Here is a 24,989-nt window from a genome sequence, read left to right on the forward strand (position 1 = left end):
TGTAATATCTTGTAAATACATTGTAACAAAAGCAGTTGATCCTGTTTATCTAGTTACTTGCTGAGATGAAGTGCTTCTTCCAAATTAGAGAAAACTTCCTTAACTTCTGAAGAACCTACTTAAGGCCCATCTCACATGACCATACCATAAAATCATATTCGCTTGTTTCATGCATTCGGGACATCATTAATGCAACAAGTGCACAGCAGACAGTTTTGTGCAACAAATCTGTCGTGAAACAATTCATGGCTAGCTTACAAGTTAGTAAACTGATTTTTGGACATACAAGAATTTGTTTCCGTGGACTCCTGATTGAAAGCAATAAATTGTATTGGTGTGGCCTTGAAATGGAAGAGTTACTTACAGAAATTATATTGTGGCATCATCCGACACGACATGTTAGAAACCATAAGTCTGTGAATCTGAAAGATCAAAGAGGTGATCTTTTGACAGCAGAACTTGACCAGACAGTTAAGATCATGGAAGGTAAGAGAGCACCTGCAGTTATTACCTAACAATACAATTGATTAAGTACTTTCATGCTAATGGGATGAATACACTGTACGAACTTGGGCGTAGAATTTATGAAAGTGTTGTACTGCCAGGGTATTTTAAGAGATAAGTAATCATATCTCAACTGAAAATGCCATCAGCACAAAAATGTGAGCAGTACCGAGCACTTAGACTTGCCTCAAAAATCTTAATAAGAAGAATTTTAATAATAAGAACTTAATTACAAGAATTTGAGGCAGTTGAAGGTATGCATACCAATGATAAGTGACATCCTAAAAAGGATGCTCTCACATCAAACACAGAAAAATGGTTCTACACATTCAGAAAGCAATTGCCAGAATGAATTGAGAGAAGCTTCAGGTATTGAAAGATACTGATGTGTTGTATAAAGACTAAAAGTTAATATGGGATCTGCACAAAGATGAGAGAGCAGTTGTGAAATTTGGCAAATGCTGGCAAGATACACTGGTAAGAGGAGAACTCATCTGAGAGTTATTACTTCCACTTACATTGTTCAGGGTATGCAGTAAATAAAAAAAGTTAATACCTAGTAAGAAGAAAATCTGAGAGATGTAGGAAAGGTTACATTTCAGGATTTGCTGAAAGTAAGGGAGACCCACAGGAATCTTAAAGTTAATTGAGGTTATTCTTAGCCTTGAATATAGCCTGAAAAGAGAAACCAATGGCACTTCTTGTGAGGAAACACAATACAAGACAGATATAGTTCTAAGAGGATAGCAACTGAAGAACATAGAGTTGTGTATCTCAGTAGTAAGCTGAGACATGAATGGAGGTTGAAAGAATAATTTTATTGTATTACAGTCTCAGTCACAAAGAAGTGGCTCTGTCATTATGACTCTTGTAAAACAGCCTGGAAGATCTTACAAGCAGAATAAACCTGTGTGTGACAGAGACTGTAAAAGACCATGGGTTTAAGGAAACAACTTAAGGCTTTTATTGGGATTTTTTTCCTGTTATGGTGTGAAAGATGGACAATTGGAGCAGAGGAGTGACAGGAGTTGATGATTTTGGGATGTGACATTGCTGCAGCTGGATGTTTACTTATAAAGAAGTTTACTGGTGAATGCAAGACCAACCATTGTAGAAGGTTCAGTAGGTGGAAAATTGCAAGAGGAATACTCATAATTATGTCTACTTAACAAATTAATAGTGGCATATGGTTTCAGTTATACATAGAATTGAAAATGATGTTTCTCCTCCTCCTCCTCCTCCTGCTGTTGCTTATTATTATTTTGCCTTTCCTCATTCCTCTATGGGGTCAGCGTTGTTATATGGGTTTTGCTGATGTAGTAGTTGGAGGCCGAATGCCTTTTGACACCCCCTGCCCCCCCCCCCCCCCCCTTCAGAATGGAAATTGTGTATGCCATATGTGTGTGTGTAGGGTAAATCTCTTACTCAAGTGTGAGAATGGTTTTAAAATGTTTGCATAGTGTGTATCTGAAATGGGTTGTGGGTACCAGATTAATGTAGCTGGATGTGAGAAGCTGCCTAAAAACCACATCCACAATGACTGGTTCACCAGCCCTCATCCTTAATCTGCAAGGCAGATTCAGTCCAGGACAGGCTTGGCACTTCATATCCTGGAAGCAGTGCACTAGCATGCTCAGCCATCTGAGTGGGTCACAGAATTGAAAAAACTGGCGCAAGCTATAATATGCATTATCTTCAGAGACAGTTTGCTGGGGGGGGGGGGGGGGGTGTAGGCAAACTAATGTGAACAGTGATAGTAATTTAATGGTTGTTTAATGGTCAACAACACAGGTAAGGCATGTGCCCTGCTGGACTGTGTGTGTTCAGTACAGGCTAGGCATCAGCGCAGGTTGTTTACGAGTAGTCCACACTTTGCATTTGCATTCAGAGGCTGAGGCTGGTGTGCAATAAAAGACCTAACACAGTTCCAAAGAATGCAGATTGTGTGGGCCCGATTAGCTGGAGCATCAGTAACCAAGACAGCCAACTTGTTGAATGTTCCAAGAGCAACTGTTTCAACAGTTGTGACAGCCTACACAAATCATGGAAAGACATCATCGTGTAAATGTAATAGTCGGTGCAGATCAAAACTAAATAAAAGAGATCATCGTAGGCTAACACTAATTCTGTCAAAACAACACAAAACTATGGTGGCTGAAGTGACTGAAGAGCTCAGTAGTCATCTTAGAGGACCTGTCTCTATCAACAGTGTCCACTGAGAACTCCATAAAGGGACTATTCATGGACGAACTGCTATACCGAAACCATTAGTGATGACAACCAATGAAAAAAAGTGTAAAACGTGGTGTCAGGAGCATAAATCCTGGATGGCTGATCAGTGGAAACACGTCATAAGGTCCAACGAGTCAACATTTTTGTTATTTCCAACATCGGCAGGGTTTTTGTACGAAGAACACCAAAAGAAGCCTACAATCCTGATCGCTTGATGCCAACGGTTAAGCATGGAAATAAAAGTGTGATGGTGTGGGCAGCCATATCATGGTATTCTGCTGGTCAGAGGCCTTCTGAAAGCCAACAATTATGCGAATGTTTTAGGTGATCAGGTGCACCCCATGATTCAAATGTTGTTCCCCACCAATTATGCCATACTTCAGGTCGATAATGCAACTATTCACACAGCCAGGACAGTACAATCCTAGTATGAGGAGCATGCAACTGAACTACAGCATCTTCCCTGGCCAGCACAGTTCACAGATTTGAACATCATCGAACCCTTGCGTGCGGTATTAAAGTGCAAACCATGGAGCAGATTTCCGCATCCCTCGTCACTATAGGAGTTAGAAGAGGTTCTGATTGAAGAGTGGTATAACATTCCACTTCATGCCAGTATTCCTAGAAGAATCGCAGTTGTATTGTGGGCAGATGGGGTTAATAAATCTTTCCCATGTTCACATTATTTTGCACATCCCCTGTATTGTGTAAGGTCAAAATCAGTGAAGTAGCTTGTTGGAGCTGAAATAATGAGAATATATCATTTTCTTTATTGAGGTTTAAAGTTAAGAAGTGGACACACATGATCTCTGTGCTCATTAGCATATGATGAATGTAATGAAAATGTGCTTAAACAAAACATAAAAAAAAAATCTGTTAACCATGCTCAGTATATAAAACTTTGTATATTATCTATACTGCAGGAAACTTAAAGAATAAACACACATTTTTGCTGTGTAACCAACTACTAATTATTGTTGCAATTACTTTAATTTGTTTAAAGATTTTAATTAGTTATAAAATATGCTAATCTACTTTTTAAATTTTCCCCCCAATAAAGCATTCCAGATGAAGTTTCCAGTGATGTAATTTGCCTAGTTTGTGTGGTGTCCTGCACGTACCAGGCTTGTCATCTTGTTACATTGTTTCAGGTTGCTTATGTCAAGTGAAGAACTGCGCTTATTTGATCGTGTGAGAGTTTATCTTGATGAAGATTACTCATCTGCGGAACATTTCACAGTAAGCACATACCATGAACCTGTCACTGCTGTTAAATATATGTTTTTTGTTATTTATAAGTATCTTTTTTTGTTATTTATAAGTATCTTGTTTTTCAGGCCCTGGGGAACTTTTACTTCGTACATGAATCATTATCTGATGTTCTGATGTGGGATTTTTCAGGTATGTCTTCAGTAGATTCATTATTTTCATGTCTTGTACCATAACTGAGCAATAAAGCTATAAATTGGTATAGGATGCTAATAGCACTGTATTGAATTTTTTGGATTATTCCAGTTGAAAAAAAATAAAATTAATCTATCCATATAACTGGTGGTGGAGTTCCATTGCTGTGAATTATATTACTTCAACAAATACAGCAGCCAGCCACTTTTTTGCCGGTTGTTGTGTTTCTTAAACTAAAAAAATAAGTTTCTCTACTCTTACTCTATCAAAGCATTGTCACCTGAAGGTAAAATATTAGAAAATAAAAGATGCACAGATTCTGAAGAAAGGAAAAATTGCCACTAATTAGAGAGCATGTTTCGGGCATTGGTGTGAAGACTGCAGTAAATAAACTTTCATTTGACTTTAATGTTACAGTATTAAATTGTAAATTAGATTTTATCTGAAATCCTGAACATAATTTCAACACATTTCTGATTAGTACTTGTAAGTGTGAAATGTATGTATTAGATTGATATTGCTTAAATAAATAAATAAGTCAAATGAATAAGGTTATTTGGTTGCTGTTTTATTCATACCATTGAATAAATGGTTGAAGAGTTCCTCCAGGACATATTTTATATGGAATTGCACAACGACAAACTTCATTTCCTTCATTTTGCAAACTAAATAAATACAACATTTAAACAACTAGAGCAGTGTCATTGATATAAAAATGGTCTCTTTAAAATAATAAGGTAAATGTTTGATGCCATGCTTATCAAAATTAGTGTATTTATTCACCCAAAAGAAACTTCAGAGTTTTGTGCAGTTTATTGTAAGGGCTTTGCACTGTGCATTATGTTCTATTTTTATGAATTTGAAACTTGGAAAATGTTCAACCTTTCTTTCCCCTCTACAATCACTAGGATATTTCATAGTTCTGTTGCAAATAGAGCAGCATTGTGATACTAATGCAAAAATATGTAATATTTTGATCTGTAATCAGTAACAAACTGTCACTGAGATTCTGTAAGTTAAGAATCCGGGAACTTGTGGTATGTTATCCACCATTAGAAATATAATATAAACAGATAAATAAAAAAATCTATTCACCAAGCAGCAGCAGCAGGGAAACACACACACACACACACACACACACACACACACACACACACACACACACACACACACACACAAGGATTTAAATATTTGCAAGCTTTTAAAAATCTGAGAGCTTAAAAGTGGAAGATAGGGTAATATGCAAGACAGAGATTACTACTTAAACGTCGTGCAAAAGTTATTAAGAGAGTGAAAAGCTAAGTGCATTGTATGTAACAGAGGTGGGAGAGGGGCTGGTGAAAAATAGACAAGTCAGAAAATGAAAGATGTAGAAAACTAAAATGGAGTGAAGAAAGTAGTAGTTACTGTTAACAAATATTGAGATGGAAGGAAATAACTTTAATTAAGGCCAGGTGGGTGGTAAGAACCAAGGACTTGTTGTAGTGCTAATACCCACCTGCGGAGTTCTGAGAAACTGGTGTCTGGGGGAAGAATCCAGATGGTGCATGTGATGAAACAGGCACCAAGGTCACAACCGTCATGTTGTACAGAATGCTGTGCAACAGGATATTATGTGTTGCCTGTATAAACCCTCTGCCTATGCCCATTCATCCTGACTGATAACTGGGTGGTAGTCACACCAATGTAAAAAGCCGAACGGTGTTTACATAACAGCTGGTATATGACACGTCGTTTCACAGGTGGCTCTCCCTTTGATAGTATATGTTTTGTCAGTTACAGGGCTGGAATAGATGGTAGTAGAGGGTGCATAGGGCAAGTCTTGCAACGGGGATGGTCACAGGGATAGGAGCCATAGGGTAGGCAGGAGAGTCCAGAAGGAGCATAGGGTCTGACAAGGATGGTGCAGAGAATAGGAAGGCGACAAAAAGCTATTCTTGGTGTGGTGGGCAAAATCTCAGACAGGTTGCATCTCATTCTCTTCAAAAGCTACTTCATTCCTTGTGAATTTTGTTTTTTCCTGTTTTTTCTTTTTTCCCGTATCTGCAACATTTTTTGCTTTGAACTGAATAACTTTGTTAAATAATTGTGTCTGCTGTCTTTCAGGTTTAATTACCATTGTCAAAAAATATTAAACTTGTTGCTTATAATATGAATTAGGATTGATTTGATTTTAACAGGGAAGCTAAAACAGCTTAGGACTAACCCACCACTGTCCACAACAAAACTAAGTTGATGTGTGGTATCACTCCCTGTATATCTAGTAAAGTCAACCAATGCCCTTAAATAGTGCAAGGAGTCTGTCTACCAGTTTTTTGTTAGACACAATTTCTTCAGGTCTAGTTGTCCTGAAGATTCTGTATTTTTTACTCTCCAGTGCCATGCATTCAAAGATTAGGTGTGATGCAGTTTCTTCACCCTCATCACAGATCCTACATTTAGGGTCCTCTTCTGTTATACCCATTGTGTGTAGGTGTTTTTTGAAATTCCCATGGCCGGTCATCAGTCCAGTCATGAGTTTGATCTCTTTCCTGTTCAATCCCAGGATTACAGAGCTTCTTGGGCATCATTACCTTACCACGTTTTTGTTTATGGACCTTGGTCCCATATTCTACGTGCTGTTTCCTAAGCCAGTTCCGTAGTTCCAATTTGATCATAGCCTTGGTGATTGTCAGGATGGGTTCCAGTCCAATAAATGGAGTTGTTATCCCCATCCTAGCCAATCTGTCGGTTTGTTCATTGCCACAGATCCCTGAGTGGCCAGGGACCCACACTAGGTGTACCCTATTCCTTCCCCCCTAGCTCCACCAGAGCCCTGTGGCATTCTGCAACAATCTTAGATCTTGTTGCAGGAGCTGCCAATGATTTGAGGGCTGCCTGGTTGTCTGCATAGATGTAGATGCTATGATCTTTGTAGTACCTACACATATTCTCCTCGACACATGCCTTGATTGCAGTAATTTCAGCTTGGAATACTGAGGCCAGTTTTCTTAGGGAGATGATGTCCTCCAGTCTTTACTGAACCCCGTACACCCTTGCCCCAATGCCTTGGTCTATTTTTGAACCATCAGTGAACCAAACGATGTCCCATGTAAGGTATCAAACTGTTTTTTCCCACTGCTCCCTGCTTCCAGTTATTATATTGTAAGGCTTGTCGAAGCAGTTTGGAGTTGTTATATAGTCAGCAGGCATTTCCCAGCCATTCCTATATTTACCTCACTCACTATGTTAGTGTGTGATTCTGGATATCTGAATGAGACCCAGTTTTTGCCAGTTTTAAGTATGTGTGCCCCAGCTGCTGCCTCCATCTGGACCCAAAGGTGTAGTGGAGGCATGTCCAGCATGGCTTCCATTCCAGCAGTTGATGTGCTGCTAATTCCACCTGCTGTGGCTAAGCAGGGCAATCTCTGCACCTTAGCAAGCTCCTTAGCTGCAACCCGCTGTTCTACCTTCTTTCACCACACAACGGCGCCGTAAGAAATCCTAGGTCTGACTACAGTGGTGTATATCTAATGCGTACCCCTTGCGCTTAGGCCCCAGTTTTTGCCACAAGCTCTTCTATTACTCACTAGAGTACTTTTTGCCTTGGAGCAGATACTCTTAATATGAGGAGTCCACGTTAGTTTCTCATCTAAGGTTCCCCCCTAGAGATTTCACCATCTCCTTCACAGGTAGAGTTTCATGGAAGAGCTTTAGATTGCAACTTGAGTGTTGAATATCTCTCTTCATAAATGGCACCACAACAGTCTTCTTAAGATTAACCCTCAGATCATGTTTAATGCACCAGTTTTGCACAATGTCCAAACCTCTTTGTGCTGCACGACTTGTCGAGTGTTCCAGGAGTGATGTGGTGAGTGTCTAAAACACATGGCAAAACCAAGATGAAACCATGTTCAGATAGTGTAAGGTTGGGCTGCCACCTTTCATCACAAATATCTGACGTCATAGGCTGGTCAGACTAGTGAAACAGGACATGTGGCAAACTAACATAAAAAGTTAATGCTGGGCAGAGTGCAAGTGTGTCTGAGCACACAATGCACCTAACTCTCCTAATGATGAGCCTCTGCAGCTGATAACCCACGCATCTACAAATGTTAGCACCTAAACATCGGCAACTATGAATGAAATGGGTACATGACCACCAGCATTGGATGCTGGCACAGTGGCAGCACATTCCATAATCTGATGAATCCTGATACATTTTTCATCATGCTGATGGGTGTGTGTGAATCCATTGTCTTCCCGGGGAACAGCTCCTTGACACCTGTGTTGTGCGATGGATAACCATTAGCAGCAGCTCCGTTGTACTCTGGGGAACATTCACGTGGGTATCCATGGCTCCAGAGGAGCTCGTGCAAGGCACCATGATGGCCTAGGAGTATCGTACACTGGTTGCAGACTCGATGCATACTTTCATGACGATCATGTTTCCCAATGGCAGTGGCATTTTTCAGTGAGATAATGCACCATATCACGAGGCCAGGAGTGTAATGGAGCAGTTCGAGGAACTCGGTGGTGGGTTCCAATTGCTGTGCTGGCCTTCCAACAAGCCAGATCTGAATCCAAACAAACACATCTAGAATGTGATTGAACACGGTGTCAGAAATCATCACCCCTCCCTCCCTGGAATTTACAGGAATTAGGTGGCTTGCATTTGCAGCTGTGGTGCTGGCCTTCTCAAGCAACCTACAAAGGCCTCATTGCTTTCATGCCATGTTGCATCGCCACTGTTATCTGTGCCAGATTTGGACATACCGACTATTAGGTACGTGGTCATAATGTTCTGGCTAATCAGTGTATGGTGGTTCTAGTGTATGCTAAGTTTGATGCTGCAAGACTCTGTTCTACATGGGTGACTTGATACGTAATGTAATGATGTCTCAAAGATACATAAATACTAATGAGCACCCTGTGTTGCCCATATATGTATTTATTCCAACCTTCTATAAGTCCATCTCCTCCCACCCCCTTCACTCTCAATGTTATCACCTTTCGCCTATAGGAGGTTGGTGGTTCTTACCCCACAGTATTTCTTTCCAGAAAGTAAGTAGTATATGGGCCAAGTTTGCTCGAGATCAGTTGAGGGGTATAAGTGGTGCTTTTTTACCCTTAACTTTGCCTACGCCGACACATCTCACATAATTTTGCATATATTTAACATATTTCACACATATTTGTATTCGTAGTTCCCATGTATCTGTAGTGAATTATGCTGTGCAGTTTCGTTTTCATGCATCTCAATGTTCATGACATCATACCTCCTGAATTGTGTGTTGTACAATGATATAATTTTGTAGTTACATTCAATGGGTTGTTTGGATACTGACAGTGAAATGTTTTTTGAGTAGAGTTAGTAGTAAAGAAGCAAAAAATTTAAATGTCGTGTATGATGCGACAGTTTCTCATGCATCTGTGTTTGGACTCTTTATCTCCAGACGAGTGTGCCATAAAATGATATAATTTTGTAGGTACATTCAGTGGCAAACGTGGATACTGTCTGCAAAATGTGTTGTAAATGCAGTTAGCAGTAAAGGAATAATAAATTAAAACAACATTCTTGATACAGTAGTTTTACTGTGTGAACAGCAAATATGTAGTGAGTGATAAACTTTCTTCCTTTCACCATTATGTGGCGGCTGTCAGGGAGAAAAAGTTTCGTAAAGGTTTGAAATTATGTGTAAAATTTGTTGCAAGTCACTAAGATCACTCATTCTCAACTACTGGACAAATGAAGCCTAAGTATTCATGCATTTTGGGCTCACTTCTTTTTCACACCCACCCCTTTGATAGGTAGGTAGTTCTTACCCTTACAGTGGCTCTTTCCATGCAGTAAGAGATACATGTACAAAGTTTGGTTGAATTCAGTCCACTGGTTTAGGAGGAGATGTGCAACACACATATATCCAATTTTATAATATGTACGGATCCTATGGAAATCAACTTCAATATCTAGATAGAAGAAATGATCAAAGCTTTCAAATGCTGTCTGTAGATGGAGGAAACTGTACTATTGTTACTTGAAATAAAAGTTCATGATAGAGACATTGTCAGACACGTTGTGACAATTGAAGGGCAGGATGTAATGTAGTTTTTCTGTTGCTGCAGTTCGCAGTTCTTCACCAGCCAGTGGAAGTTTATGGAACGAGTGTAACGTGATGAAAACAGGTGCAATTTGATATAGCAAGAACAGAAGAGATAAGAGCTGTCAGGGTGGCCAGGCACGGCTACATCAGATGACAATGTTTGCCATGTCAGAGGGTTGATTCAAGATGATTGCCATGTCAATGTGAAGCAGACTGCACAGAAACATAACGTCTCCATTTATTGTGTGATGGATACCATGAATAACATATTGGACTACTGGGAGAAGTGTTCTGTCTGAGTAATGTGGCAACCCTATGATGATAACAACAAGTGGGGTTCCCCCTCTTAATTTACTCCAGTATCGGGCACAGTGTTTCCCATTTCTGCTGTCTTATAGAAGACTTGTTACTTTACATTTTGAACTACCCTTGTAAGATGGCTGTAATAGAGTAGGACATAAAATGGCAAAACCTCTAAAATAATCAGTCAAAATGTAAGAAGGCATGTCCCTTTCATTGGTTCTTGTACATTTTACATTCTGAAACTGATGTGGCCTTTGTAAGTGCTGTACTTTATCAATGCCAACAACACTGCCTCGAACAGAGTATTTAAAGTATATCCTCTGGACATAGAACATTTTGTATGTAGCAGAGAAGACTTCGTCTGTGTTTGAGGGCCTACATGTAACATCCAAAAGCTTTGTATAAATATACAACATGAAATCACATCCAAATAAAACTGTTTGGAAAAAAAGTTATAAAAGCAGTATTTGATGTTGGACTTTTGATTAATCATTAGGTTTTGAATCACTCCCAGAAATGTTTACAATTCCAACAGTCACATTTTTAAAGCCATTACAAAGAGGATTCTTTTGAAATGTTGTCTCATATTTGTTTGTTTCATCTGCGAGGCCCTGTGGACTTAATTACTGAAAAGCAATTGGCAAAACTAGTGAAATTTCTGGTGATGGAGTGCTTGGCTATGAATACCAATTCTTTGAACTGTAAATATTTGACCGTAACAATCTCACTGTGTTGTGCAACTTTTCCCAACTACGGTAATCCTGTTGGTCACCACCACTTCGTCTTTCAATACTCAAGCTTCAATTTTCTAAAGAATTATTGTCAGTTGACACATTGTCGAATTCTTCTACTTTTAAATCACTTACTTTGCATTTTGACTCATCACTCACATTGAAAACTGCCCCAGTTTCATTACCATTAAGATGAATGCAGTTTGATGGAAATATTATGGATGGTGGCTTCCGTTCCAGTTACTGCAAGGTAGAAATAATGGGGTGTGAGGTGCCATCAACACATTGAGGTACTCATGGTGCGCTGTGTATATTTCAGAAGTCACCTCTCATGATGTTTCCTTTCTCAGTTTGCTGTCAGTTGTTAAACAAACTTTGTAAATGAATATTGAGTGGAGAGAGCAGAAAATGAAATAGGATATATATTAGGAGACAAATTTGGCAGAGCGTTAAAAGACCTAAGTCAAAACAAGACCATGGGGTAGATGACAGTCCCTGAGAATTATTGAGATCCTTAAGAGAGCCAGCCATGACAAATCTGCTCCACCTGGCTTGCAAGATAAGAGTTGGCGAAGTACCAGCAAACTTAAAGAGGAATGTAATAATTTAAGTTCCAAAGAAGGCAAGTGCTGAATATTAGTTTAATACGATCTGGTTGCAAAATACTGACACAGATTATTTATAGAAGTGCAAAAACTGGCAGAAGCTGACCTCAGGGACGATCAATTTGGGTTCCAGGGGAATGAAGGAAAACACGAGGTAATACTGATCCTAAGGCATGTATTAGAACATACATTGAAGAAACATGAACTTACATTTATAGCATTTGTAGATTCAGAGAAAGCTTTTGATTATGTCAAGCAGACCATATTCTTCGTAACTATATTATGAGAAGGAAAGTTGCTGCTCACCATATAGCAGAGATGCTGAGTCTCAGATAGGCACAACGAAAATACTCTCACAATTAAAGTTTTCGGCCATAAGGCCTTCATCAACAGTAGACATCAGATGCACACGCACATGCAACTTGCACACACTCGCACTGCTAGTGTGGTTTCAGTTGTCTGAGACTGCAGGTGTGTGTGTGTGCGTGCGTGCGTGCGTGCGTGCGTGCGTGCCTGACGTCTATTGTTGACGAAGGCCTTAATGGCTGAAAGCTTTAATTGTGAGTCTTTTCATTGTGCATATCTACAACTCAGCACGCACTATATTCTTTGAAATTTGCCTGATGGTCAGAAGAAAGTGAGATTTTTTTTTTTTTCAATTATTTTGTGTTATATGTTTGATTAAATTCAAAAACAAGAACATAAATACAATCAGACAAAACTTTTATACAGTAAGCTTTGCTTCTTAGTGCTGGGTATTGAACTATTTTTTAACACTGTCTGGAGCATTAAAAGAAAGGCACGAAAGAAAAAAAGAGAATGTTATCATACTAATTCTTACTACACCCCTTCATTTTTATACGTAGCAGGGATAAATTGCAGGGAGTGAAAGAAACCAGCCCAGAGTTGTAAGAGTTTAAGGACATGATAGGCAAGCAGTAATTCAGAAGGGTGTGAAACAGGGTTTTAGCCCATCTCCAATGTTGTTCAATGTGAACATCAAGCAAGCAGTAAAGGAAAACAAGAGAAATTTGGAAAGGGAATTAAAGTTAAGGGAGAAAAAATGAAAGCTTTGCAGTTTGCTGAAAACATTTTAATCTGTCAGAGACAGTGAAAGACTTAGAATAGGAGTTGAACAGAATGGATAGTGTTTTGATAAGAGGGGAGCTAGATCAGGATATGAGACATTAAAAGCAATAGATGAGTTTTGTTATTTGGGTAGCAAACTAGCTGAAATGGCAGAAGTGAAAACGATATAAAATGCACACTGGCAATAGCAAGAAAAGTGTTCCTGAAGAAGAGAAACATTTTAACATACAACATAAATTTGAATATTATGAAGTCTTTTCTGAACGTATTTCTCTGAAATGTAGCGGATAAATAGTACAGACAAGAAGAGAGTAGTAGCTTTTGAATGTGGTGATATCAAAGAATGAAATTCTGTAGAGTATATGGGATAGCTAATGAAGAGATACTGAACTGAATTGAGAATAAAAGTAATTTATGGCATAATTCGACCAAATGAAGGGTCTGTTCGATAAGACACATCCTGAGGCATCAAGGAATCATCTGTTTGGTAACGGTGAGAGGAAGGGTTGTTTAAAATTGTGGTGGGAGTTGAAGGCATGAAGACAGAGAGCAGTTTCAAATGCATGTAGGTTGCAATACTTCTGCAGAGACGTGCAGAGGATAGACTAGTTTAGAGCTGCATCAAACTAGTCTTCAGACTGAAGGCCATGACAGCAATGGAAAATAAGTATATTTCATTATCCACAGTACATGATTTATGTTTATTCAGTGTAATTTATAAACTGTGTGATACAAGATCCAATTTTGGATAACAATTTGAGGTGAAACTGAATCTATACTCCACAAAATGCTTGTCTTCCTGATGCAGAAATAAATTTTTCTTAAATTTTTTAACACTAAACATTGTTAAAGGGAGACTTCACTAGATAGAGTGCCAACTGAAATATACAGGAATATGGGTAGGATGTAAATACTAATGGCTAAATCTGTAGACCTTTGTGTGAGGGAAACTCAGATCTGTCAGATGTTCACAATTTATTTACAAATGCTTTTTCTTGATACAAGGAATTTTCGGGTAAGGGGTGAGAAAGAAGAGGAAGTGGGAGAATACAGGAGTCAAAGCAGGAATAGCACAATGGGGTGTAGGGCTTTACATCAGGAAAGAAATGGAACCCAGCGTAGTTGCAATAAGGTATGTAAACGAACGACTGATGTGGATAGATTTGACAGTGTCTAGCAAGAAAATTAGGATTGTGTCAGTATATTCGCATTGTGAAGGGACAGATCAAGATAAGATGAATAGTTTTTATGCGGCACTCAGTGATGTAGTTGTTAGAGTAAAGGACAAGGACAGTGTTCTGCTCATGGGTGATTTTAACGCCAGGATTGGAAATCGAACAGAAGGGTATGAAAAGGTTATGGGTAAATTTAGAGAGGATATGGAGGCCAACAGGAACGGGAAACAACTCATGGATTTCTGTGCCAGTATGGGCTTAGTAATCACAAACTCCTTTTTTAAACATAAGAACATTCACCGGTATACTTGGGAAGGCAGGGGAACCAGATCTGTCATTGACTATATAATAACAGATCAGGCATTCAGGAAGGCTGTGAGGGACACATGTGTATTCAGGGGATTCTTTGATGACACTGATCATTATTTAATCTGCAGTGAAATTGGGATTGTGAGGCTGAAAGTGCAGGAGGTCAGGTCCATATGTAGGAGGATAAGAGTGGAGAAACTTCAGGATAAGGAAATCAGGCACAAGTACATAACAGTGATCTCAGAAAGGTACCAGTTAGTTGAATGTAGTCAATTACAGTCACTGGAAATGGAATGGACAAGGTACAGGGACACAGTACTAGAAGTGGCTAAAGAATGTCTTGGAACAGTAGTGTGTAGAAGTAGGATGAAGCAAACAGCTTGGTGGAATGACACAGTCAAGGCAGCCTGTAAAAGGAAAAAGAAGGCGTATCAAAAATGGCTACATACTAGAACTCAGGTAGACAGAGAAAGTTATGTTGAAGAAAGAAACAAAGCCAAACAGATAATTGCAGCATCCAAGAAGAAATCTTGGGAAGACTTTGGAAACAGGTTGGAGACTATCGGTCAAGCTGCTGGAAAACCATTCTGGAGTGTAATTAGCAGTCTTCGAAAGGGAGGTAAAAAGGAAATGACAAGTATTTTGGACAGGTCAGGAAAACTGCTGGTGAATCCTGTGGATGCCTTGGGCAGATGGAGGGAATATTTTGAAGAGTTGCTCAATGTAGGTGAAAATGAGATCAGTAATGTTTCAGATTTTGAGGTAGAATGGGATAGGAATGATGATGGAAATAGGATCACATTTGAGGAAGTGGAGAAAATGGTCAATACATTGCAGTGCAATAAAGCAGCTGGGGTGGATGAAATTAAGTCGGAACTCATTAAATACAGTGGAATGTCAGGTCTTAAATGGCTACACAGGATAATTGAAATGGTCTGGGAGTCGGGACAGGTTCCACCAGACTGGACAAAAGCAGTAATCACACCAATCTTTAAACATGGAAACAGAAAAGATTGTAACAACTACAGAGGTATCTCTTTAATCAGTGTTGTGGGTAAAATCTTCTCAGGTATTGTTGAAAGGAAAGTGTGAGTATTAGTTGAGGACCAATTGGATGAAAATCAATGTGGGTTTAGGCCTCTTAGAGGTTGTCAGGACCAGCTTACGGCAAATAATGGAGAAGTGTTATGAGTGGAACAGGGAATTGTACCTATGCTTTATAGATCTAGAAAAGGCATATGACTGGGTTCCTAGGAGGAAGTTATTGTCTGTTCTACGAGATTAAGGAATAGGAGGCAAACTTTTGCAAGCAATTAAAGGTCTTTACATGGATAGTCAGGCAGCAGTTAGAGTTGACGGTAAATTGAGTTCATGGTTCAGAGTAGTTTCAGGGGTAAGACAAGGCTGCAACCTGTCTCCACTGTTGTTCATATTATTTATGGATCATATGTTGAAAACAGTAGACTGGCTGGGTGAGATTAAGATATGTGAACACAAAATGAGCAGTCTTGCATATGCGGATGACTTAGTTGTGATGGCAAATTCAATTGAAAGTTTGCAAAGTAATATTTCAGAGCTAGATCAGAAATGTAAGGACTATGGTATGAAGATTAGCATCTCCAAAACGAAAGTAATGTCAGTGGGAAAGAAATATAAACCGGTTGAGTGCCAAATAGGAGGAACAAAGTTAGAACAGGTGGATGGTTTCAAGTACTTACGATGCATATTCTCACAGGATGGCAACATAGTGAAAGAACTGGAAGCGAGGTGTAGCAAAGCTAATGCAGTTAGCCCTCAGCTACGATCTACTCTCTTCTGCAAGAAGGAAGTCAGTACCAAGACTAAGTTATCTGTGCACCGTTCAATCTTTCGGCCAACTTAGTTGTATGGGAGCAAAAGCTGGGTGGATGCAGGTTACCTTATCAACAAGGTTGAGGTTACGGATATGAAAGTAGCTAGGATGATTGCAGGTACTAGTAGATGGGAACAATGGCAGGAGGGTGTCCACAATGAGGAAATCAAAGAAAAACTGGGAATGAACTCTATAGATGTAGCAGTCAGGGCGAACAGGCTTAGATGGTGGGGTCATGTTACACGCATGGGAGAAGCAAGGTTACCCAAGAGACTCATGGGAGAAGCAGTAGAGGGTAGGAGGAGTCGGGGCAGACCGAGGAGAATGTACCTGGATTCGGTTAAGAATGATTTTGAAGTAATAGGTTTAACATTAGAAGAGGCACCTATGTTAGCACTGAATTGGGGATCATGGAGGAATTTTATAAGGGGGGCTATGCTCCAGACTGAACACTGAAAGGCATAATCAGTCTTAGATGATGATGATGATGATGATGATGATGATGATGATGATGAAGGAATTTGTGTCCTGGTTGTCTGTATCAACAACATTGTCCATCCTTCTCAGTTGTGTAACTGGAGTGCCCATAAGCCAAGATGTATCCAAACAGCAAATTAGGAGTCAACCAAAAGAAGCAGATGCAATTACTTGAAGTTCACCACTAATGTTGTATAGAGTATCCCTCTTCGCACTGAACAAAAATTATCTATAGAATGCCATGGAATAGTATATCTCTACCTTCATTTCTCATCTTCCAATTATAGTTAATGGAGACCATAAAGAAAGGAGAAAATGGTAACTGAAAATGTGGATTTCGCTATCTGCAGCAGCTGGGAAGTTCAAACCAAAATCACAAATACTGTTCATGCAAACAGGACTGGAATATGAAATCACACCAGTAAATTTGAAATGTTAGTGACAGTAAGATGAATTATTCAGTGTTGAATTGAGAAAATGTATTGCCTTTTTAAAATTGTTTCTACTAAAATTAATCACAAAGTTATTCCTAAAAAGCAGTTTCTCTTCCTCCAAGATTTGATTCTGCCCCCTTTCTCTTCTCTTTGCATACTATTGAACATTGCCATATAAATTTGTCAACAAAGGCAATTATGCAGTAGCTGAGATAGAGAAGAGAGAACTTTAACTTGAGACTTGGATAATATAAGTACATTTTACAATTTAGTGGAATCATTGACTGAAGTTCCTGTTAATCAAAGTTAAGTTCATTTAATTTGAATAATCACATCGTTGATAATTAACTCAGTCTTGACATTATCTGATAAAAAACGTAAACACAAAAACAATACATACAATTTGGGTCAAGGTAACGATCTGAACCACCCTAAAAATATTGAAGACAAGAAACAGTGTTCCATATCCATATAATTAAAATAAATTTTCACCTAAAGTGGTAGGAGTTTCAGTTCAGAATGCACAACAACCTGGTGTACCACCTACAAAAAACATTACTGATCAGCAAGAGCTTATATTAGTGTGGTATTCCAAATTAGAACAGCCCACACAAGAATCGAGTAGCTGGTATGTAACTGTAACAGTACATGTAGCAATGCACTGTAGCAGTGGAGTCCCAAAGCAAACACTGAACATGTTCACAACTACCAGTTTAGAAGGGGATCTTTTCATTACCGTTGCACTTCCTCAAATTTTCCTATGAATAAACCTTAGTGACTGTAAATAATATTAATTAAGCTACTGGCGGCGACTGTCCACTGCTAACATGAAAGGTGAGGAGAGTGGAATACAAACACCTGTGTAACCATCCAGCTTAGGTTTTCCATGGATTTCTTAAATCACCTCAGGCAAATGCTGAGATAGTGCAAGAAACCAGCTGTGGCCTTGTTTAAGCAACTATCTTTGTCCAATCCAAGTAGGCCTTATTGGTACATCAGTCGTCAACATCAACAAAATGTTACTTCAGCCTTCTTTCACAATTGATGTTGTCCTTCACAGTCAATCCCATTCATTGAAGTAGTGTTTGAGTATGTTGCAAGTAAAATACCCCCAGGGGCTCAGCATTTGATTGCTGGGTATGGGCTGGTTGACCTCAGGTTCCTGAGCTGGGGACTGGTAAGCAGCATCAGTCCTCTGTTACCGTAAACTGCGGGCCCACTTCAGCTACCACCACACAGCGCAGTGGTGAAATGTTGTGTGTTTTGGAGAACAGAGGCCTTGGCTTCACCGGCTGGATGCGAGGAAGTACACACCTCTATAAGAAAAAACCTCAACCTCAAAGTGTGTTATGTGCTGAGGTGAATGGCTGTTGAGGTAAAATAGTCTAATGGGAAACCTCTGGGACACCTGCTGCCCCTCAGTTGTAGAAGGCTTGCTGAGGTATGCAGGGCTCTGCCTGGGTCAACGGTTGTTTCCCTAGCATCTCATGGGATCCCTACAGAATGGTCTCATCAAACTACTACTAATGACTGGATGGGTGTACCATCAGGTAGTACCTACACCCACTCGTCAAAGAGAGCTCGGTTGGTCAGTCCTCCTGAAAAGAAGTCTCAGACTCATAGTAACAGGGTGTTAATATGCCATAACACTTTCATTGTAATCAAGTGAACAGGGGGAACCTTCGAGAAGATCTCACCTTTCTATATTCACAAGGCATTGGAAGGTATTGCTGGGTCTCTAAAACGTGTCAGACAACTTCATAATGAAACACTTCTAGTTGAAACTGCTGATTCAAACCAAGTATCTTAACATCAGTAAGAGCATGGTTACCTGCTGTGATGTAACGGAGATGGACCCCGTCGAGTTACGTGAAGAATGGAAAAATATGGGCATTGCTGAAGTGCAGAACCATATGAGGAGAGTCAAAGGTTTTCCCATTTGTTGCTAATGCAATGGGATGCTTCAAATGTCAAAGATTTGGCCATACCACTATGGGATGTAATGGGAGGGCTGTGTGTGGCAGTTGTGGAGGCTCAGCTCATGAATCAGACAATTCTTGTACACTTACTCCGAAATGTGTAAACTGCTCTGGTGATCACCCACTGTGGAACAGTAAGTGTGAGGTTGACAATGAGGAAAGGGAAATTTAGGAGTTGAAAGTCAAGAGGTGCATACCCTATGGTGAAGCTGAAAAGCTTTCAAAGCTATGCAACCTTTGGTTTTTGTTACTTGTTTTGCATCGGCCCTTAAGACGCCAATCGCCAAGTGTGATGCCTCCACACGAACACAGTCGACAGATTCAAGCACAAGTACATGCACTTGTCAGTGTACCTGTAGGGTAAGTGCTACACTTGAAACAGAAATTGTTTGGAAGCTGTTGATGAGCTTACCACCTAAGCCACATGCCACTGTGCAAAAGCAAGGCATATAATGACATTAGGCAAGACACAGTCACTGAAAATGTTGTCTTTCAGGATATTCATTAGTTGCTCTCACACTTAAAGCTACTTCACCGAGCATGGTTAAAACTGATACATGTGGTCTTCTCTGGTGAATGGCCCAGGTTTCCAGCCTCCTAATGGTCACCATAATTAAGATCAGAGGAAGAGGAGAAGATTGCAAAGTTACCCACAAACAAAGAGCATTTGACAGAGCTCCTGACTGAAGAAGAAATGCCACTGATAGCAATAGCAAACAACATGACACTGAGTACACTGCCTTGGGAGATCCCATTGTCTTGAACATAGCAGTCAGAAAAGGCATCACCAACACCACATCGAAAATGCTGGTTCTTGAGAAATGATTGGATAAGAAGTGGCAGGCATCCACAGAGTCCCCATTCATGAAGTTGGTGAAGGATGATGTACCTTCAAGTACTGTCGTATGCCTTCTCAAAGTCAGAAACCAAATGGTTTCAGCATAAGGTCGACACCTGTATCACTGTCTCCAGTAGAATTTAAGTTCTCAAGGGTGGAATGGTAGCACCTGAAACCGCACTGGGAGTGGTTCAGGTGATCTCGGGATTCGAGCAGCAAGACACTGTAGCAGATGACCATGTGTTCTAGAGTCTTCTCCATACAGTTGGTAAGGGCTACTCTCTGGTAAATGTTACGGGCGCTATGGTACTAGCCAGGTTTCCAGAATGGAATTAACATTGCCTCCTTCCAAGTCATGGGTTACTTCCCACATGGAGAATGTAAGGTTGTACACTTACTCATTATGTGAGAAGAAATGGAGCTTCCTCATTTCTGCAGTCCTACAGAACACCTGAAAAGGAGGAGCTTGTATGGATGATGCAGTGACAGTAAAAAAGTGTTCAGCTAAAATCTGAGCCAAGTCTTCTGGCGTGTCCATCAAGACCTCATTACCTGACAAGGCCGTAAGGGGACATGTACTGCCCTTACCTGAAATCCGCCTTTTTGAGTCCCACACTTGCGCAGTGGAAGTGGAGTGATTAACGGAAGTTGTGAATTCCTTCCAGGAAGCCCTCTTCCATTCTCTTATCACTTGCCTCACATGTGCTCTCGCAGATCTGAAGGCATAGAAGGTTTTCTGTAGTCGGATGGTGTTTGAAGTTCTGCAGAGCTGTTCGTCTGACCCTGAATGCCAATCGAGAGTTGTCATGCCCCAAAGGTACAGGGCTGTCATCCGAGGTAAGCCATTCCCTCAACCAAAGCAACCAACTCCTCCCATAAGTAATATAATTATGTAAGGAGTTAATCAACTTCTGGTTTATCATCATAATTATTTCACCCATCTACATGTTACAGGTTTTCTTAACTACTCAAGATATCTCATTCATTGACCCACTATGGAAGGGGGGAGGGGGAATACTTTTCCTCCTCCACCCCCCCCCACCCCACCTCCTCCCTATACTTCCCACACTGAGCTTGTGCTGTTTTTGATAACCTTGTCATATACCTTCCTTTCTTCCTTCATAATTCAGTAAATGATTCATTACATGCAGAATTAGTCTTCACTAGAAGTAGTTATCAAAGTTTTGTTTGTTTTTTATGTTTATGGTAAACTGTTCTACTTTTTTCAGCTCTAACATTTGTGACTGTCAAAGGAAAGGACATTCATTCTGGAAACATCGAAGCAGTTAGCACAAAAGAAAAATCAAAATTTCCTCAAGATTTTTTCCCAGAGGTAATGTATCCAATAAAAAATTAATAATTATGAATATGAAATGTATCATAACATCCCCTGTCATATATGAATTTCAAACTGTCTTAGAACTGACAATTTTGTTGTGTGAAGAAAATAGTAAATAAGAAATATTGTAGGAGTGTGAACTCCAAAATACAGTGTGTTTCAAAAAGAATGATCTGATTTCAAAACTCTATATTTATTGATGAAAGCATACTATAAACATGGGATGGAACACAAAATACTCAGAAAGTCTTAATTTTAACTCTGTGATTACAAATGCTGTGTGTGTCCACCACCAGCAGCACAAATGACATATAGATGGTTGCTAAATTCATTATAAACTTTAAACAACATATTTGCTTTAACAGAAGTCATGGCTGCTGTTACCCTGTTCTTCACTTCTTTTATGTCACCAGATAAAGGGGAGATGAACATATTGGGGAGATGAACATATTTTCCTTCACATATTCCCACACGAAAAAATGTGTCCCAGGATCCCAAGCAGCCTATCCAGTGTTGAGACCGTGTGTCATTGAAAAACTGACAATGTTTGGCCAGCATGTTGGTGCTCTATCTTGTTGGAAAATGACATCGCCAGAGTGCTCCTGAAGTTGTGGAAAAAGTCAGCTCTGCAGCATTTTAAGATAGCTCAACACAGGACAGAGCACACTGAATCCCAAGACACTACCCTGCATTCTTGGCCTCCAAACTCCTGAGACAAGCCCCATGCAGTTTTTTTCTTCTGGGAAGATTTGAAGGAAAGTGTGTTTATCACTACCTTACACTGTAGCGTAGAAAAAGCGAAGAACAGAATAACAGCTGCCTTAACGTCTATAAAAGCAGATACATTGCTTAAAGTTAGTGGCGAATTTAGATATCATCTAGATGTTATTCATGCTGCTGCTGCTGGTGGATGCGTAGAGCATTTGTAATAGTGCAGCTCAAACTTTAAGGTTTTGTTAGAATTTCACAATTCATCCCATAATTTGTAGTACACTCTTATCAATAAGTACGGAGTTTTGAAATCGGGTCATTCTTTTTGAAACGCCCTGTACTAGCTCAGTAGTCGCAACAGCGTTATATGAAATGAAAATTGTGATATACAGTAGTATAGCTTCTAAAACAGTAAAAATATAAAATGATGATGTAGCAGAGGGGGTAGTCACTTTGGTAAAAAAAAAAAAATTTAAAGGAAGAAGAAATGTAATTTAGGAGTAAAGAAGGCCACTCACCGAATAGTGAAATAGTGGAAGTGTTGAATCGTCAACAGGCAGAGTAAAAGGATGAAAACTTTGCTAGCTTTCGTACAAAAATCTTTCAGATGGAGAACATACATACACACATGCTACCCCCTCCCCTACACCGCTCCTTCAGTCCCTGACCTCCATCCCACACGTGCACACGCACCTACATTGTGCTGCGGATTTGTTTGTGTGTCATTCCCACCTGTCCACCTGAATCGTACCATCCTATGCCAATCTGTTTATGGCTATCTGGAGATAATCTTCCTAGCCTCCCGAGACCCTACACACCGTGAGTACTTCACGTTCAGCCCCCAGGGGGCTTACCGCTCTTTTGCGGGTTCCTGCTTGGCTACCATGGGACCCCACCCATCACAGCATTTTTCCCTCCTATGCTGCATGTCTGTTCTCTTGTTGTTCTTTTTCCCCTCCCTTGGGGAACATGTCTGGTCTGTTTTTGGAAATGTATTCTGCATTTTCGGTAGTCAGTATCAGAATACTCTCCACTGTTCCTTTTTTCTTTCTTCGTTCATCTTCTCATATCCTTCCTCTGCTTTGGCATTTGAGGTTCCTGTTCTTCCTCCCTGTGTGCTCCTGAAGGCCAGCCCACGCACCTGACACATATCAGGTTACAGGGTAACGTAATTCCCAGCCCCAGGTAGACAGGTATGGTTCACACATACCTCTTGTTACAGACTGCTTGCTACCTTATCAACTTGCCGATTGGACCCTCTGTCAGGCGTTGGGGAGGTATGAACTATGGGGGAGGGGAGGGGGGTGCACCCCCTTGTAAAAGGGTCTCCCAGTTGGAAGGAGCGCACCATAGGAGACGCTGGTAATCATGGGGTATTTTCTCACAGTGAGTCAGTCATCTTCACAATCAACATCTACAAAATGTAAATGGAATGAGGCTTAAGATTCAAAGACTCTCCCAGCTGCACCAATATTCCTCGTTGTTCCATGTACTGAAGACTGTCAATCCTTTGCTACGTTAAATCCGTTTATTACTCAGAAAGGTGTTGATGCAATTTTGCTGGCCTTACGAAATCTTGCTCTAGTTTACGCTATGGCACTTCACTTTTGGAGACTACTTCTGATCTCAAGCACAACTATTGCCTGCAGATTTTCTCCTCCATGGATACCCTGTTCGTGTCGAGGTCCAGTGAACGCTGAATTCTTCCTGTGATGTTATTTACACTAGGCTGCTCGATGGTCTGACCGAGACAGAAATCCAAACATACCTCTCTGATCAGGGTGTCATTGCCGTCCATCAGGGGATGGAGAAAGTAGATGGCTCCTTAGTGTCCACACATGCTCTTTCTCATTTTTGATAGAGTGGTACTTCTGTCAAAGATCAAAGCTGGTTATGAAGTTATCATAGTTAGACCGTTTGTTCCAAACCCAATGTGCTGCTACCAGTGTCATCATTTCAGCCACACTCGCGAGTCATGTCGACATGCGGCTAATGTGTAACCTGTGGTATGGATGCTCAAGAGGGCGATTGTCTGCCTTCTCCCTGCTGCATCAACTGCAATGGCGACCATGTCACCATCTCCTGTGATTGTCCTGTGTATCTCAATGAGCAGGCTGTCCAGGAGATGTGGGTGAAGGAATAAGTGCCTTACCCGGACGCTCTCGAATTGTTGGGTAGTTGGAAATGGTGTGTTCTACCATCTGGCACCTGCAGTACTGTTCTTGCTACATCTCGCTTGATGAAGGACATGGCCAAGCAGAAATTAGACTTCAAATGTAGCACTGCAGTTGTGAAATCGCCCAGTGACATGGTAGCATCCCCGTCTCCTCCTCCAGCTGTGAAACACCCCACCAAACTATCGCCTCAAGGGACGAAGTCACCAGCTAAACAACTGGCAGGCTAGAAAGGACAGAAGGAATACTCCTGTGAGGACTTCAGATGTCCCTCCAGTCAACCAACACCTGAGTCTTCCTCTGCTAACCAGAAAGATTTGAAGTCGAACAAAGGCAGACGGTCTTATCCTTCGCCCACTCGAAGATCCTCTTCAATGGCGTCACCATGTGATACCCTCTCCCAGCCATCTTCCGTGTCGCTGGTGTGCACCACCAGTCCTGGACTCCGCAGGCCGACAGCAGAAGAATGCTAACGCTTCTGTAGACCTCGTGCAGCAGGAGCCTCTTGCCTTCTAGTAGCGAGTCTTCCAAGGCTGGCAATCAGCAGCTGCTGAGGTGACACCTTTTGTTTTTTACTCGTCATGACTCTCATCCAGTGGAACATTTGTGGCCTTTGGTCGAACAAAGGGGATCTACAGCTGTTCTTATAATCGCAGCACCCACTTGTTCTCTGACTTCAGAAAACAAAATTGCTGCCTCACGCCTACTTTGAGCTCTCGCATTTCTTCCTGGTCTGTTTTGACCTTCTGC

At 40.5% G+C, this 24,989-nt stretch overlaps 1 protein-coding gene across 5 annotated transcripts in view; it reads left to right on the forward strand.

Moving 5' to 3' along the window:
* LOC126175019 (inositol polyphosphate-5-phosphatase A) overlaps positions 1–24,989 on the forward strand; it is a 275,390-nt gene that overhangs the window by 62,385 nt on the left and 188,016 nt on the right. For all 5 annotated transcript variants that reach the window (XM_049921515.1, XM_049921517.1, XM_049921511.1 and 2 more), the window contains 3 exons: positions 3,888–3,975; positions 4,074–4,137; positions 21,245–21,348. In XM_049921515.1, the coding sequence (XP_049777472.1) occupies positions 3,888–3,975; positions 4,074–4,137; positions 21,245–21,348 (256 nt within the window). The remainder of the gene's footprint in view (positions 1–3,887; positions 3,976–4,073; positions 4,138–21,244; positions 21,349–24,989) is intronic.

Source organism: Schistocerca cancellata, chromosome 3 (genome assembly GCF_023864275.1).
Source record: "Schistocerca cancellata isolate TAMUIC-IGC-003103 chromosome 3, iqSchCanc2.1, whole genome shotgun sequence".
NCBI lineage: Eukaryota > Metazoa > Arthropoda > Insecta > Orthoptera > Acrididae > Schistocerca > Schistocerca cancellata.